A 17,254-nucleotide genomic window follows, 5' to 3' on the forward strand; every position below is an offset into this window, starting at 1 on the left:
AGCCCATTTGTGGCTGGGGAATTCTAGAAGTCATTTTATGGCTGCCAAGTTTGAAAAACCCTGGATTAAATGTAACTCTGGCTTCCAAAATGATAATAGACTTTGGACCGTCTCCAGGGAAAGAGAATTCACATAACAAACAATCCTGAGTACTTAGGTCATAACTATCTTTAATGATTTTATAATATGTATCTGTAGCTAGTGAAAAAGAAAACCACTCAAATACCTCAGTTCTGACAGGGTTTAATACCTGATTCTAAATGGGGATGGGGATACAAGAGAAAGTTTCTGGACAGAGTCAAGGGGTGGGAAAAAGTTCAATTCAAAAAAATCTAAATATTTCTCCATCAGTCTGACCTGAAATAGCCGAAGGAAAGCTTATAATTAAGTTGCTAAAAAATAGTTTACTAACAGTGGTTCAGAAGGGTTGGGCGCTGTGACTCAGGGTTTTGTTGTGTTAGAATAGGCGTGTGTCATTTATTATCCCTTGGAAGCCGGGGTGGTTTCCAACTTAAGAGCCGGGGTGGCGCAGCAGGTAGAGTGTTGTACTGCAGGCCACTGAAACTGACTGTAGATCTGTAGGTCAGCGGTTCAAATCTCATCACCGGCTCAAAGTTGACTCAGCCTTCCATCCTTCCGAGGTGGGTAAAATGAGGAGGACCTGGATTGTGGGGGCAATAGGCTGGCTCTGTTAAAAAAGTGCTATTGCTAACATGTTGTAAGCCGCCTAGAGCAGTGTTTCCCAACCTTTTTTGAGCCGCGGCACATTATTCATGTTTTCAAAATTCTGGGGAACACTGAAGGGGGGCGGGGGGGCTAAAGAAAAGTTTGGACAAAAAAAATCTCTTCCTCCATTTCACTCTATTTCTCCCTCCCTCTTTCTCTCTCTTCCTTCCTTCCCTTCTTTCTCTCCATCCCTCTTTCTTTCTTTCTTCCTCTCTTTTTTGCTCTCTTTCTCTCTCCCTCCTTCCCTCCCTCTATGTCTTTACCTCTCCCTCCTTCCCCCCTTTCTTTCTCTCTCTCTCTTGCTTTCTTTCCCTCTCTTTCTCTTGCTTTCTTTCTCTCATTCTCTCTCCCCTCCTTTTTCTCTCTCTCTCTTTCTCTCTCGTTCACCTCGCCAGCAACAGAGAGAAAAAGAAAGAGCGAGAGAGAGCCGGAGAGAGAGTGGAGTGCGCAGCAGCCATCAGCCTCCTTGCCCTCCCAGACGTCCCCAGCGCCCGGTCTCGCGCCGCCTCCCGTTAGCCCGGCCGAAAGCCACACAGTCCCGGACTCCCGGATCGCTCGCTTCTCCGGCCAGCGCGGCGCTTTCCTGGGCAGATGGCTTTGATGACCGGAGAAGCGAGCGATCCGGGAGTCCGGGACTGTGTGGCTTTGCGCCATGAAGAGAAAACGGCAGCAGGGAAAAGTCGGCCGTTTTCTCTTCATGGCGCAAAGCCACACAGTCCCAGACTCCCGGATTGCTCGCCCCAAGGCAGGAGGCGGCGGCGGAGGAGAGTGGGCGGATCGGGCGGGCAATGGGGCAGGGCGGAGAAGCCAGGGGCGCGTTTGGCCGGAGGCACCGTGGGGAGGCAGGGGCAGGGAGGTGCGGCAGTAGGTGCCTCCGGCCAAACACACCCCTGGCTTCTCCGCCCTGCCCCATTGCCCGCCCGATCCGCCCACTCTCCTCCGCCGCCTCTCGCCGCGGCACACCTGACGGTGTCTCGTGGCACACTAGTGTGCCGCGGCACACCGGTTGGGAAACGCTGGCCTAGAGTCTAAGGAGAAGGGTGACATAAAAATCGAATAAATAAAATAATAAACTTATTGCTGGTTCGCTCCCTCCCATGCTGTGTGGGTGCAGTAACAATATAGCCCCTCCCACCAGTGAAGGGCTACCAAAATTTTTACTACTATACTGTGGGCATGGCTTATGCAGGATGCCCTGCATTTTCTTTCAACTTTCAATACAAATTGGGTGCTCCATTTTTGCTACCCCACTGTGTTCCTCCACATCCGGGCAGTAGCCCATCTCTACCTCCCCCAGAAAAAACAAAGCCACCCAAAAGATGGCGACTGCATGCATGCATAGTGCCACAATGCGGCTTCTGCACATGCTCAGAAGGAAATAAAATATTCAAATTTTTTTTTAAAAAAAGATGGCAGCGCCCATGGACTGGCACCGAGCTATCCGATTTGGTGATGTCATCATGGTGTCACCTGCAGGTCGCTACTGGTTTGGGTGAACTGGTCTGAACCAGAAGGAAACCACCCTGCGGAGAAGTATGACTTAATATTTGAAGTATAATTTGTCCAGAGTTTGAAAGAAAATTTGTTAGGGAAAATTCATTTATGAAAAAGGTGTTTCTTTATGAACTTCCGGTTGGCTTGTTGGGCTGTTTTCCCCATCCACAGGCTTCTGGAGGCTTTCCTGAAGCCTGGAGAGGGCAAAAACAGCCTCCCCTCGCTCTCTGGAATGCTGAAAATCAGCTGGCTAGCGCGCACATGCGCACTGGAGCTGACATTGGGCAACGTCTTGCATGCCTTCAGATATGGCTCTGTGTACCACCTGTGGTACATGTGTCATATGTTCACTATCATGGCTCTACTCTTTTAGTCGGATCAAACAATAAGGATCAAAATACCATTTCAAATCTGGTAAGCCCAAACCTCCTCTTTTCTTATCGTCTTGCAATAGTTTGCATCTAATTCTTGGTTAATTCCCTTGCCATATGAATTTAGAGATATTTATCTGCCATTGTTCATGTGAAGTATCAATTATAGGCATTGGTAAAGTCGCAGAACAAAAAAAACATCTTTGATAAAACATTTAATTACAGAGATTCTATCCAGTAATGATAGTTGCAGTTTGCCCTATTTTAATAAGTATTTTTAATATCATTCCAAAAAGGCATAAGATTATTTTGAGGTCTGGCTAACATGTTGGAAGGAGATTCCTGTGTAACTCCCTAACATTATGAGTTTGTGGTTTAGAAATAAAATGAGAAAAAAAGCAAATAGACTTAAGGCAGGGTATGCATTCCTGATATGCAGGGACCATTACCTAGGCAGAAAGGGTTGAATCGTTTTTTATGTTAAGAGTGAGGGGAAGTCAGAAAGGTCGGCAGTTCAAATCCCTCATGCAGGTCTCCTGTGTGAGCTGGGGGTTAAACTAGATGACCTCCAAAATTCACAAAAGGATCTTCCCTTCCAACTCTGTTACTCTGTTACTGTTATTTGGAAGCAGCTCAGGCAGATACCTCCCAAATTCACGGTGAGTGTCAAACCTCTCCAGATTGCCTAGGAAAGACAATTTTTTTTAGGAAAGAAAAATCCTCAACTCGAAATGAAAGTTATACTATTAAGCCAAGTGGTTACATTGTAGGAAAAGCCAGATATGAAAGTTCCTGCATAAACCTGAAGTTTCCCTTCTCCCACCCATTCCCCCTTGGTAATCTTGCTAGTGAATGGAATAGAATAGAATCCTTTATTGTCCAAGTGTGATTGGGCACACAAGGAATTTGCCTTTGGTGCAGATGCTCTCAGTGTACATAAAATAAAAAGATACATTTGTCAAGAATCATGAGGCATAACACTTAATGATTGTCATAGGGGTCAAATAAGCAATGAAGAAACAATATTAATACAAATTTTAAGGATGCAAGCAACCGAGTTACAGTCATACAGTCATAAATGGGAGGAAATGGGTGATAGGAATGATGTAGTGTCCAATAAAATTCAAATTAGTTGTTTTGTTTACAGTTTTACAGCTTGGTGTCTCTTTGGTGGCCATTCATATTCCTTTCCCATGCCTGTGTCCTTGGATCATTCAACTGTTGTCTCTGGTTGGCACTTCTGGATCCTGTCATTCCCCTTCCCCATTTGTTATGGTAGGCTGCCATCGAAGTGAAGCAGAGCCCAAAGCAATGTGATGGCAAATCTGACAGTGAGATGCAATACAATCACAGGATTCCATAATTATAATCAGTCTCAATAAAAGCAGCTTTAGCTTTTCTGTGGAATTGCTTTCCTTATGTGAACTAGTTAGGGGGGCTGACAATATTGATCATTATGGATAGACGTTATTCCTTGGAGAAGTGGGTTCTGGAAGGAATTGCACTGTTGCCAACAGCCTCACCTTTTCAGTAATACTGTCCAAGGAATTTTGCAGTAAGGTGAGCCTGTCTTTTCTTGTAAGTTGTGCATTGTAATCATGGTGTCCTTGACTGGGTCCCAAACTTCTTAAATCTTTTTTCTTCAGTATAGTGGAGGCACTTTAGACAAAGTTCTCCTTTGTTGCAAGGGGCCTCTTCTCTTACACAGGAAATACCTGTAAAGTTTGATTTTCAAAAGCTCCACATTTTGGAATGATCCATTCAAGGACACTCTCTTCCACTCTAGGGAAAGTTGACATGTTAGAGTCTTGCAGGATCTTTTAAACCAACAGCCTCCATCTGTACACTGTGCCCAGCACAGTCTGTATGATAGGTTGCTGACATCACTAGGAGGCAAGTGCACAAGGAAGTCCCAATGATATGGGCTACATTTATTGCCAAAGTTGAAAGTTAAGTCCTCAGGCCTCCTCAGCCGTCGCATCAATTCCTGCATAAGTGAAGTTCTCAAACAATGCCATGTTCACATATGCCTGGGAAAGAAGAAACAGAATCATATTAAAGGCTACTTGGAAGGGAGATTTCTTCTTGTCCTTTAATTAAAATTAAATTTTCCTCCTACTTTTGATTATAGATTAAATGATAATAGTAACTCACCTTACTCTGTGATAGTACTAAAAGTAAGCTCAATATCATGCCTTGGGACTATTGGTTTAAATATATAAAGCCCTTCATGGCATTGGACCAGAATATCTCCGGGACCGCCTTCTGCTGCACGAATCCCAGCGACCGGTTAGGTCCCACAGAGTTGACCTTCTCCGGGTCCCGTTGACTAAACAATGTCATATGGCGGGACCCAGGAGAAGAGCCTTCTCTGTGGCGGCCCCGACCCTCTGGAACCAGCTCCCCCCAGAGATCAGAACTGCCTCCACCCTCCTTGCCTTTCGTAAAGTTCTTAAGACCCATCTCTGCCGTCAGGCATGGGGGAACTGAGACATCTTCCCCAGGCCTATACAGTTTATACATGGTATGTTTGCTTTTAATAATGGGGTTTTTAGTGTTTTTTTAAATTATTGGATTTGTTCTTACATTGTCTTTGTTATTGTTGTGAGCCGCCCCGAGTCTATGGAGCGGGGCGGCATACAAATCTAATAAATAAATAAATAAATAAATAAAAAAAAATAAGACAGTAATGGCGAACCTATGGCATGGGTGCCACAGGTGGCAAGCGGAGCCATATCTGCTGGCACACGAGCCATTAAGTTTAAGTTTAAGTTTAATCAGATTTGTATGCCGCCCCTCTCCGCAGACTCGGGGAGGCTCACAGCAATATCAATACAATGTAAGACAAATCCAATATTTAAATTAATTTAAAAAACCCCACAAGTTAAAACCAATCATACACACTAGCGTACCATGCATAAATTTTATAAGCCTAGGGGAAGGGAAAGTGTCAATTCCCCCATGCCTGACGACAGAGGTGGGTTTTAAGGAGCTTACGAAAGGCTAGGAGGGTGGGGGCAACTCTGATATCTGGGGGGAGTTGGTTCCAAAGGGTCGGGGCCGCCACAGAGAAGGCTCTTCCCCTGGGTCCCGCCAAACGACATTGTTTAGTTGACGGGACCCAGAGAAGGCCAACTCTGTGGGACCTAACTGGTCGCTGGGATTCGTGCGGCAGAAGGCGGTCCCGGAGATATTCTGGTCCAGTGCCATGAAGGGCTTTATAGGTCATAACCAACACTTTGAATTGTGACCGGAAACTGATCGGCAACCAGTGCAGACTGCAGAGTGTTGGTGTGGCATGGGCAAATTTAGGAAAGCCCATGATAGCTCTCGCAGCTGCATTCTGCACGATCTGAAGTTTCTGAACACTTTTCAAAGGTAGACCCATGTAGACAGCATTACAGTAGTCGAGCCTCGAGGTGATGAGGGCATGAGTGACTGTGAGCAGTGACTCCCGGTCCAAATAGGGCCGCAACTGGTGCACCAGGCGAACCTGGGCAAACGCCCCCCTCGCCACAGCTGAAAGATGTTTCTCTAATGTGAGCTGCGGATCGAGGAGGACACCAAAGTTGCGAACCCTCTCTGAGGGATTTAGTGACTCCCCCCCAGGGTGATGGACGGACAGATGGAATTGTCCTTGGGAGGCAAAACCCACAGCCACTCCGTCTTATCCGGGTTGAGCTTGAGTCTGTTGACACCCATCCAGACCCCAACAGCCTCCAGGCACCGGCACATCACTTCCACTGCTTCGCCGACTGGACAAGGGGTGGAGATGTAAAGCTGGGTATCATCTGCATACTGATGATACCTCACCCCATGCCCTTGGATGATCTCACCCAGCGGTTTCATGTAGATATTAAATAGTAGGGGGGAGAGGACCGACCCCTGAGGCACCCCACAAGGGAGTAACCTAGAGGTCAACCTCTGACCCCCCACTAACACCGACTGTGACCGACCAGAGAGGTAGGAAGAGAACCACTGAAGGACAGTGCCTCCCACTCCCAACCCCTCCAGCCGGTGCAGAAGGATACCATGGTCGATGGTTTCGAAAGCCGCTGAGAGGTCAAGAAGCACCAGGACAGAGGATAAACCCCTGTCCCGGGCCCGCCAGAGATCATCCATCAGCGCAACCAAAGCAGTTTCCGTGCTGTAGCCGGGCCTGAATCCTGACTGCTGAGGACCTAGATAATCGGCTTCTTCCAAGGACCGCTGGAGCTGGAGCGCCACCACCTTCTCAACAACCTTCCCCATAAAGGGAAGGTTGGAGACTGGTCGATAGTTGTTGAGAATGGCTGGGTCCAGGGAAGGCTTCTTGAGGAGGGGGCGCACAAGTGCCTCCTTGTAGGGATCCAGGAAGGACCCCCTCCCCAAAGAAGCGTTGACAATCTCCTGGACCCAGCTCCGTGTCACCTCCCTGCTGGCCGAAACCAGCCAGGAGGGAGACGGATCCAGTAAACAGGTGGCGGAACTCACAGCTCCAATGGCCTTGTCCACTTCATTGCCCTAGCTCAGCTCCAACGTGCATGTGTGTGCTGGCCAGCTGATTTTTGGCCCACACAGAGGCTCTGGGAGGGCATTTTTGGCTTTCGGAGAGACTCTGGGGGGATGGGGGAGAGCGTTTTTACCATCCCCTGGCTCCAGGGAAGCCTTTGGAGCCTGGAGAAGGTGAAACACCAGCCTACTGGGCCCACCAGAAGTTGGGAAACAGGCCACTTATGGCCTCCAGAGGGCCTCTGGGGGGTGGGGGAATCTGTTTTCAAACTCCCCAGGCATTGAATTATGGGTGTGGGTACTCACACTTGCGCGATAGCATGCACACGCTCTTTCGGCACCTGAGGAAAAAAAAGGTTCGCCATCTCTGCTCTAAGGGCTGCCTGTATCCCATCCTTTTGAAATAAATTGAGAGGTACAGTTGACATTATGTCTTTTTCAACTGAAGGCCACGGAAATAGTGGTAATATTGGTAACATTGAACAATGGTGTCTGATTATAAATACTATAAATACTCTAGAGCAGTGTTTCCCAACCATGGCAACTTGAAGATATCTGGACATCAACTCCCAGAATTCCCCAGCCAGCATTTGCTGGCTGGGGAATTCTGGGAATTGAAGTCCAGATATCTTCAAGTTGCCATGGTTGGGAAACACTGCTCTAGAGATCACAGAAATTATTTAGATCACAGTAGGATTATCTTTTGATGTCAGTACCTTCCTGGCTTCTAGCATACGGACGAGCTGGACTGAGATCTGAGCAAATGGTGGACGTTCATATGGCCGGTCCCGCCAGCATTGACGCATGAATTCATACCTGCGGGAGGAAATGTTGAATTAAAAACAAAGATAAAACATTGAGGGAAGAGGAAATGCCAGGATGAAAGGCTAGCACAGGTAATCCAGGGGTGGGCTACTGCCCGAACAGGAGGGGAACGCAGTGGGGTAGCGAAAATGGAGCCCCACCCCAGAACACCCAATTTGCACTGAAAGATGTTGAAACAAAATGCATAAGCCACGCCCACAGTGTGGTAGTAAAAAATTTGGTAGCCCGTCACTGAAGTAATTCCTGACTTATGACCACAACTGAGACCAACGTTTCTGTTGTTAAATGAGACATTTGTTAAGTGCGTTTTGCCCATTTTATGACCTTGTTGTTAAGTGAACCACTGCAGATGATAAGTTACTAAACTGGTTGTGAAGTGAATCTGGCTTCCCTATGGAGTTTGCTTGTCAAAAGGTTGCAAGAGATGACATGACTCTGGGACACATGACCCCGAGATATGAACCTGGGTCACAGCAACGATCATAAGTACGAACCAATTGACAAGCAACTGGATGTTGATCTCATGATCAAGGGGCTGCTACAAAAGTTGTATGTAAGAAAAATGGTCATCGGTCCCTTTTTTAAATTGCCACTGTATCTTCGAACAGTCACTAAATGAACTGTTGTAAGTTGAGGACTACCTGTAGTCTGTTTTCACAAAATGAAATCATGGGAGCATGTGAAAATCAAGCCATAGTCCGCCAGTTACCACCAATGCTATGTCCGGATATATGCAGAGTAACTCAGGAGGATTACATAAGATACCAGAATATAATGTGGCAATTAATGAACCAGATAAATGATGAAGACATGCTTGTAGAAAACAATAGTTTTCAGTGCAAAATATCTTCTGCTTCAGTATTCTATATACAGGAACTTTACTTTAGCTATTTTCAGGTTACTTACAAGTAGATACTAAACCAAATCCAGGTTACAAGTAGATTGTATTTATTGGATTTGTATGCCGCCCCTCTCCGCAGACTCGGGGCAGCTAACAACAGTAATAAAACAGCATATAACAATAATCCAATACTAAAAACAGTTAAAAACCCATTATTATAAAAAACCAATACTAAACCAATCAAGGTTTCCAATAGATACTAAACCAATCCAGGTTTCTTTGTATTACTGCTACTTTGTATTACTCTACTCAATATTTAACTCATGCTCAAACTGCTCCAGCCAGCCAACTAATAATCCCCGAGTCTGCGGAGAGGGGCAGCATACAAATCTAAATAATAAATAAATAAATAAATAAATAAATAAATAAATAAGTAAAATCACCATCATCAACAGCAAACAACAGCAGATAGAAAGAAAGATGAAGTTGATTTGCATGTTATAATGCTCTGGCCCAATCAGATTGCAGTTTACACCCAATGACTCAGCATTAGCATGCTTACATTCTACCTTTTGCCTTATATGGTAATACAATGAAATATCACCCAGGATTACTAATCCTGACATGGAACATACTTAAATATGTAATATACTGTACATTAGACGGTAGAGAATGAAATAGGCAGAAAGTGGATATTTGAACAGGGCCTCTACTTACACTTCATCATCACAGTTGAGAGGCTTCTCCATGCGGTATCCTTGCGGCAGCTTTTCATAAAGTTCAGCACATGTCATGCCACAATATGGTGTCCCTCCTAGCAAGAGGAAAAACAGTCCAAACAAAATGCCATATTTACCCATTTGAGGGTATAATGCATATGTATAGAAGCAGTAATGGGCTGTTGCCCCCACCGGGGGGGGGGACACAGTGGGGATAGTAAGTTTATGCTGCCCCAAGTCTTCGGACAGGGGCGGCATACAAATCTAATAAATTATTATTATTATTATTATTATTATTATTATTATTATTATTATTATTATTATGCACTATTTATTGAATATTTAATAGGTTTTTTGTCCTTCCTTCTCTAGTACCTTAGTATGATCCTTAATTACTTTTAAAATAGGAAATAATTAAATAGTATGTTTTTACTCATAAATGCTTTAATCATTTTAATCATTATCTAGAACTGAACTTTTATAGCAATGAAAGAAAATTGAGGTACAATCTGTTATCATACTAAACCTGGTGGGTTCAGTACAAAACCTTAAAATGTTACTGTGCTCCTCAACAAATAATGCTGTCTATCATTTGTCCTTTTTGTGGCTGTTCAAATAATGTGACTTACTCAACTGAAAGAGAGTCCAGGCACCTATTTGAAAACTTATCTTGGTCGGTAAGCTACTCCCACCCAGTCACATGAACTTTAAGCCACCCCCAGTCACATGATTGTCAAGCCACTCCCACCTAGTCGCATGGCTGGTAAGCCACTCCTACATGGTCACATGACCATCAAGCCACATCCACAAAATAAGCCACACCCACAATGTGGCAGTAAAATTTTTGGCAGCCCATCACTGTATAGAAGCTTTTAATTACCAGAGCAAAGCTGATATCTGAATGCTACTATCTCTTCCAGAACTGTCCATTTCTATATTAGTACCATCTTATATTTTGTCTACATCCAGTGAAAAATGCACTGGAAGTAGCAAAATATTAAAGCAACAAACATGAGATGGGATGCTAGACGGGAACTTATTAAACTTTGTCTTCTCCCGCAAGAGTATCCTCAGATTGTTTACGTTTTGTGCTTGCTTCCAAAATGAATGCTTTAATCAGAATAGAATAGAATAGAATAGAGTAGAATAAGAAATAGAATTCTTTATTGGCCAAGTGTGATTGGACATACAAGGAATTTATCTTGGTGCATATCCTCTCAGTGTACACCACTTAATGATAGTCCAGGTAAAAATAAGCAATCACTTTACTTCATCTTACTGAAACAAAATGAAAGAAGTTTTCTTGCCACAGAAAGAAGTCTGAGGAAGTGGAACTTATGACAAAAACAAACTGTACAAAGCAGCGTGGGGCCCAAGTAGGATGCAGACTATGGAAGGTTAATTGAGGGAACAAAGTCCAACCTGTTCCCACTAGATAGGAACTTACCCAGGCTCACAATTTCCCACAAAAGGACCCCAAAAGACCACCTGCAACAGAAAGATAAGTTAGGATGTGGGCTGTGGGCCCTTAGGACATTAGTCTAGTAATAGAATGTGTTGGTTTTTTTTAAATTTTGGTTTTAGTCCCTTACTTAATCTACAAAGGAAAAGAACGTTTTAAAAAGTCAGTACCTTCTGTTGATGAATTGTAAGTCGTTTTTTATGTCTTCCAGCATCTAAAAAATTGCTCCTATAAGTTCTAGCTAGCGTGAGCAATCTACTTAGAATATTGCTAGTTGGAAATGCTTGAATCAAACACTGGCCGTAACACACTTTCCTTATTTTGCCAGCTGAGAAAAGGATCAAAAGACTTTGTGAAAAATTGATCCTTGCCTACCATTTGAAATCTGAGGTGAACCTTGTTCCCAAAGGATAGGATACTCACACGTCACTCTTAGTTGTGTATACACTGTAATTCAAGGATTCAATGGCCATCCAACGAACTGGTAAACGTCCCTGAATGAGAAACAGGGGAAGAAGGAGAGATAACAAAGACTAAGATATGGAAAACTCTTTTTATCAAAATGGGAAAAAAAAGCCTGGGCAATGTGGGAGAGGGTTTCTCAAGGAATGCTCTAGTTATTCTAATTCCCACTTTGCTGTGATTCATAGAAACATAGGAACATAGAAGACTGACGGCAGAAAAAGACCTCATGATCCATCTAGTCTGCCCTTATACTATTTCCTGTATTTTATCTTACAATTGATATATGTTTATCCCAGGCATGTTTAAATTCAGTTACTGTGGATTTACCAACCACGTCTGCTGGAAGTTTGTTCCAAGGATCTACTACTCTTTCAGTAAAATAATATTTTCTTATGTTGCCTTTGATCTTTCCCCCAGCTAACTTCAGATTGTGTCCCCTTGTTCTTGTGTTCACTTTCCTATTAAAAACACTTCCCTCCTGAACCTTATTTAACCCTTTGACATATTTAAATGTTTTGATCATGTCCCCCCTTTCCCTTCTGTCCTCCAGACTATACAGATTGAGTTCATTAAGTCTTTCCTGATACGTTTTATGCTTAAGACCTTCCACCATTCTTGTAGCCCGTATTTGGACCCGTTCAATTTTGTCAATATCTTTTTGTAGGTGAGGTCTCCAGAACTGAACACAGTACTCCAAATGTGGTCTCACCAGCGCTCTATACAGCGGGATCACAATGTCCGTCTTCCTGCTCTACAAAACTTACCATTGTCTTCTTTACATAAACTTCTTCCCCTCGAGACAAACCAAAATCAGCAATCTTGGAGGTCATGTTTTCACCAACCAGAATATTTCTGGCAGCCAGGTCTCGATGGATAAACTAGGAAAGAGGCAACAGTAACAAGTCATATAGCTAGTGGCCAAGAATGCCACTGTTATACAGGCAATGACAAGACTCACATGTTCTACTATGAATGGAGTGGTGCATCTCATACCTAAATCTCTCAAGGATTTCTTCAAAAATGCAAGAGCATCTTTGATTCAAAATTCTAGTTCATTCAGTTCTAATTCAAACTAGGAACTTGATGGTGAACCTATGGCTTAGACAGATTCATGGATGCCAAGTGTATCGATGGTTATTGAAACGGATGTCCATGTGCCGCCTCTATGTTGGTTGAGGCAGGCAGGATTCCCTTGAGTACCATTTGTTGGGGGTCAAGGGAAAGGGAGGGGTTTGCCTTCTCTTTCTACTCAAGATCCCCATGGACAATTGGTGGGCCACTGTGTGACACAGAATGCTGAACTTGATGGTGATGATGATTCAGCATGGCTCTTCTTAGGTTCTTAGGTTCTTATGGCTTGTGTGCCATAGGTGACACATGGTGCCATATCTGAGGGCACGTGAGACTTTGATCTATGTTAGCTCCAGCACGCATGTGCACACAGGCCAGCAGATTTTTTGTCTTCTTGAGGGTGGGGGGGGAGGCCGTTTTCACCCTCCCCAAGCTTCAGGAAAGCCTGTGGATGATGAAAAATGGACCCAGAGGCTTCAGTGAAGCTTACGTGTAAGTGTGGAGTGGGGACAGCAGAGGGGGTTGTATATGCATGAGTGGGGGGAGGGCATTGTATTATGGGTGTGGGCAGGGGTGGGCAGCAGGCAGGATGGGGTGGAACGCAGTTCCACCGGCAGAAATGAAGATGCGTGTGCAGCTTCAGCTGATCGGCGGCTGTCACTCCCTGGATTACTGGTCTCGGCTCGGCTCTCCTTTTCCCCCCTGCTGCTGTGCTCCTTGCTTTTTTCCTCTTTCCTCCTCCCTGGCCTCGGACGAGCTTCCCTCTCTCCTGCCCAGCTCCCCTCCTGACTCACGTGGCCACCTCCCACCTGAGGTGCAAGCAGAAAGTGTGTGGAAGCAGCACTGGCAGCATTTATGCTTCTGGCAGCACCTGTTCGCCTAGCTACCCAGCCTGAGGTGGGGTGGGGCCACCCAGGAAGGAGAGCGCGGGAAACGCAAAGCAAATTGTCACCCCAGCGAGCAACACTGGTAAGGTTGTAAGTCGAGGACTTAACAGTTCACATGAACGATGATGATCATTCAAGCCACTCCCACCTGGTCACATAAGAACCGAGATTTTTTTGCCTCTTCTTAAGAACCATTTTCTACTTAAGAACCTGAGTCTGGAAAAATTTCCCAGGAAACTTGAGAGTGGCACGAAGACCTGGCCAATTTCCTGCCATTCCCCCTTTAATCCCGGCCATTTCAGGCTTTTCTGGGCTGCCAGAGGAGCCTTTCGGTGGCGCTTAAGGAGGCTTTGGCAGCCCAGAGCAAACCAAGCATTTTCCTTTCTCTGGGCGTTTGGAGAAGAAATAAACCTCTGCCAGCGCCCAGAGAAAAGAAACGGTCCCTTCAATCTGGGCAGTGACTGTCCTCCTCCTCCTCTTCCTCCTCCCCCTCCCACCCAAATTCCGACCTTTTATTTCTTTCCTAATGGGTTTGCACGCATTATTTGCTTTTACATTGATTCCTATGGAAAAAAATGCTTCTACTTACAAACTTTTCTACTTAAGAACTTGGTCACAGAATGAATTAATTTCTTAAGTAGAGGTACCATTTCTTTTTCTTCCGTTCAATTGTTTCTGATTCTTGGGCATTGTTTGGACAAGTCCCTACAATTTTCATGACAATGTCATTTGAAGTGATTTGCCCTTGGCTCCTTTCTACGGCTACAAGGAAGTGACCCACCTAAGGTCACCAAGTTGGCATTGTGCCTAGGTTGGGACTAGAAATCACAATCTCCCGGGTTCTAGCCAGGTGGGGGTTGCAACTTATTTCCGCTACCGGTGCTGATGCGTGTGCAGCTCTGGGTGACTGGCGGGCACACACACGCATCAGAGCAAGATTTGGCTTCTGCGCATATGTAGGAAGCAAATTATTATTATTATTATTATTATCATCATCATCATCATCATCATCATCATCATCATCACCTTTTATTTCTTTCCTAATGGGTTTGCACACATTATTTGCTTTTCCATTGATTCCTATGGGAAAAATTGCTTCTACTTACAAACTTTTCTACTTAAGAACCTGGTCACGGAACGAATTAAGTTCTTACGTAGAGGTACCACTGTACTATTCTAGCTCTGTGAATGCGTCCTCTACAATGATCACAGTCCTACCATTCTGTGTTTGTGAAACGCAGCAGAAACAGAAACTAGATACGCAAATAACTGATCGGTGAGTCCAGAGAGTCAGGTTGCTTGGCCTACAGACCTGCTTTTCACTCAGATACTGCATGCCTTTGGCTACGTCGGACGCAAACTGCAAGAGCTGCTGTGATGTGAGGGTGGAGGCTGTCCCATGCTCTCTGGCAAAGGCAGGATCCGTCTCCAAGACTCGGCTTTTGCGTAGGAAGTCTAGCAAGTTCCCAAAGGGTGCATATTCAATAGCGATGTATAGGTAACCTGGAAGGTTAAGCCAATTCTGTCAAACCGTTATCATCTCAATACCTCAAGCAGTTCTAATTATAATTATTTATTATTTATTAGATTTGTATGCCGCCCCTCTCTGTAGACTCGGGGCGGCTATAATTTTTATTATTTATTATTTATTAATTAATTCGATTTGTATGCCGCCCCTCTCCATAGACTCGGGGCGGCTAACAACAGTAAAAAGACAATATGAACAAATCTAGTATTAAAAGTAATGTGAAAAACCCCAATTTAAGAAACCAATCATACATACAGACATACCATGCATAAATTTTATAAGCCTAGGGGGAAGGGAATATCTCAGTTCCTCCATGCCTGACGACAGAGGTGGGTTTTAAGGAGCTTACGAAAGGCAAGGAGGGTGGGGGCAACTCTGATATCTGGGGGGGAGTTGGTTCCAGAGGGCCGGGGCCGCCACAGAGAAGGCTCTTCCCCTGGGTCCCGCCAAACGACATTGTTTAGTCGATGGGACCAGGAGAAGGCCAACTCTGTGGGACCTAACTGGTCACTGGGATTCGTGCGGCAGAAGACGGTCCTGGACATAATACATTTGTGGTTGATCCTTTCATTAATGTTTCCCAATAGGAATAGATTTAATCACCACCCAAAGACACTTTGATTTAGCCAGCTGCTGTAAACACAAGTACCAACTCAGATCCTAACATATTTAAATAAAGTTTCAAATCACATTTCAATGGATTAGGAAGGGAACAAAAAAGTGATCCAACCATTAAACGGTGCCAAGTGAAACATGATCTCTTTTTTTGCAAATTTGATTATTTGTGTTGGGCTGTGTACAGATTTAAAATGACAGTGAATACGGCAGGTGGAGACGTTTGTAGCCCTTCCAATTGTTTGCCTCTTCTTATCCCCTTCCTCCATCCAGAATATAAAGACAGGAAATGTTTGAAAAGTGTAACTTTTGCTAAAAGGATTTGAAATTTCTGCACCTAAGATATTCACTCTTTTCCTACTTTGAATATGTAAACAACAGAACTAGTTTGTATAACATTTACAAAATGACGTCATAATTAGTGCTTTATGTTTTTAGAGGAGAGAGAGAGAGAGAAAGAGAGAGAGAGAGAGAGAGAGAGAGAGAGGCTAACTGATGGTGTGCTGCTCCCTAGTGGTCGGTATATTTGTGATTGTTTCAGCTTTTGTTCACTTAGAAATTTATTGAAATAAAGAGTTTCAACATGGATGCTATGCATAGACGTGTTTGCGCTAATATACTTCATTGTATACATTAAAATGCATTTGCGATTTTAATGCCATTTAAATGCCAATGTGGAGAGACAGTTTGGGCAGTCTGTTTTCCTTTGCTGGTCTATCAATTCTATGCAGCAAGACTTGTGTGGAAGCTACTTGCATCCTTCTGCCCAGGGGAGGATTCCCGTTTTTGTTGCTACCGGTGCACTGCGCGTGCAGCTTTGAGTGTCCTGCATGCGCATGTGTGCGTTCCAGCATGTTTTGGGTTCTGCGCATGCGCAGGAAGCAAAACCTTGCGAGGGGTGCGCGAGAGAGTGAGATTTCAGCTTTTTTTTTGCTTTCACGCATGCGCAGAAGAAAAATTCACCGACATCTCACACACGTAGGCGTCCCCTTGCGAGATTTTCCTTCCTGCATATGCGCAGAAGCAAAAATATGTCGGGACACCCAAAGATGCACCTGCAACTCAACCTTTACTACTGGTGTGGTGTCCTTTACGGTTCCGGTAGGAGCCCACTACTGCTTCTGCCTTGTCCCTACCAGTTAAATATTGGACAAGGCCATTCTGGGCCACTCCGCTGATTTTCCTCAGGTAGCCTTTTGTTTGTACCGATGCTGTCTATATTGTAACATCATTTAGGGAGGTCTGCTTAAGAACCACCCTCGTGTGAGGTGAGAAGGATGTAGGTTAAAAGGCTGGTTTCCCTGAATCTGGGTTCTGAGGGAAGAATGGTGGATTGAAGACATCTTTGTGAAAGGAGGGCTGAGGAGGACCACGCTGAAGAATGAGAGATCATTTTTCTTTCCTGTCTTCTTTTCTGCATTTTCTATTTTCTGTTTTTATTCTTTGGGCTTTTTAATCTACATTAATTTTTATGTGTCTAATTGTAATGTTTAAATAAAATTACTATTAAAAAGAGATAGAATGGAATGGAATGGAATGGAATAGAATAGAATAGAATAGAACTGTTTACTGGCCAAGTGTGATTGGACACACAAGGAATTTGTTTTTGGTGCATATGCTCTCAGTGTACATAAAGCAAAATATATATTTGTCAAGAATCAGGAGGTACAACACTTAATGATTGTCATAGGGGTCAAATAAGTAAGCAGGAAACAATCAATATTAAAAAAAATCTTAAGGATAATAAAAATCTTAAGGA

At 44.2% G+C, this 17,254-nt stretch overlaps 1 protein-coding gene across 4 annotated transcripts in view; it reads right to left on the reverse strand.

Annotated features, from left to right (window-relative positions):
• Positions 1–3,444: 3,444 nt before the first annotated feature.
• TIE1 (tyrosine kinase with immunoglobulin like and EGF like domains 1) overlaps positions 3,445–17,254 on the reverse strand; it is a 64,043-nt gene continuing 50,233 nt past the window's right edge. For all 4 annotated transcript variants that reach the window (XM_070745093.1, XM_070745091.1, XM_070745092.1 and 1 more), the window contains 7 exons: positions 14,665–14,855; positions 12,159–12,272; positions 11,353–11,423; positions 10,915–10,955; positions 9,466–9,562; positions 7,799–7,898; positions 3,445–4,621 (listed from right to left, as the gene is read on the reverse strand). In XM_070745093.1, the coding sequence (XP_070601194.1) occupies positions 4,550–4,621; positions 7,799–7,898; positions 9,466–9,562; positions 10,915–10,955; positions 11,353–11,423; positions 12,159–12,272; positions 14,665–14,855 (686 nt within the window). In that variant the 3' untranslated portion in view covers positions 3,445–4,549. The remainder of the gene's footprint in view (positions 4,622–7,798; positions 7,899–9,465; positions 9,563–10,914; positions 10,956–11,352; positions 11,424–12,158; positions 12,273–14,664; positions 14,856–17,254) is intronic.

The sequence above is a fragment of the Erythrolamprus reginae genome, chromosome 3 (genome assembly GCF_031021105.1).
Source record: "Erythrolamprus reginae isolate rEryReg1 chromosome 3, rEryReg1.hap1, whole genome shotgun sequence".
NCBI lineage: Eukaryota > Metazoa > Chordata > Lepidosauria > Squamata > Dipsadidae > Erythrolamprus > Erythrolamprus reginae.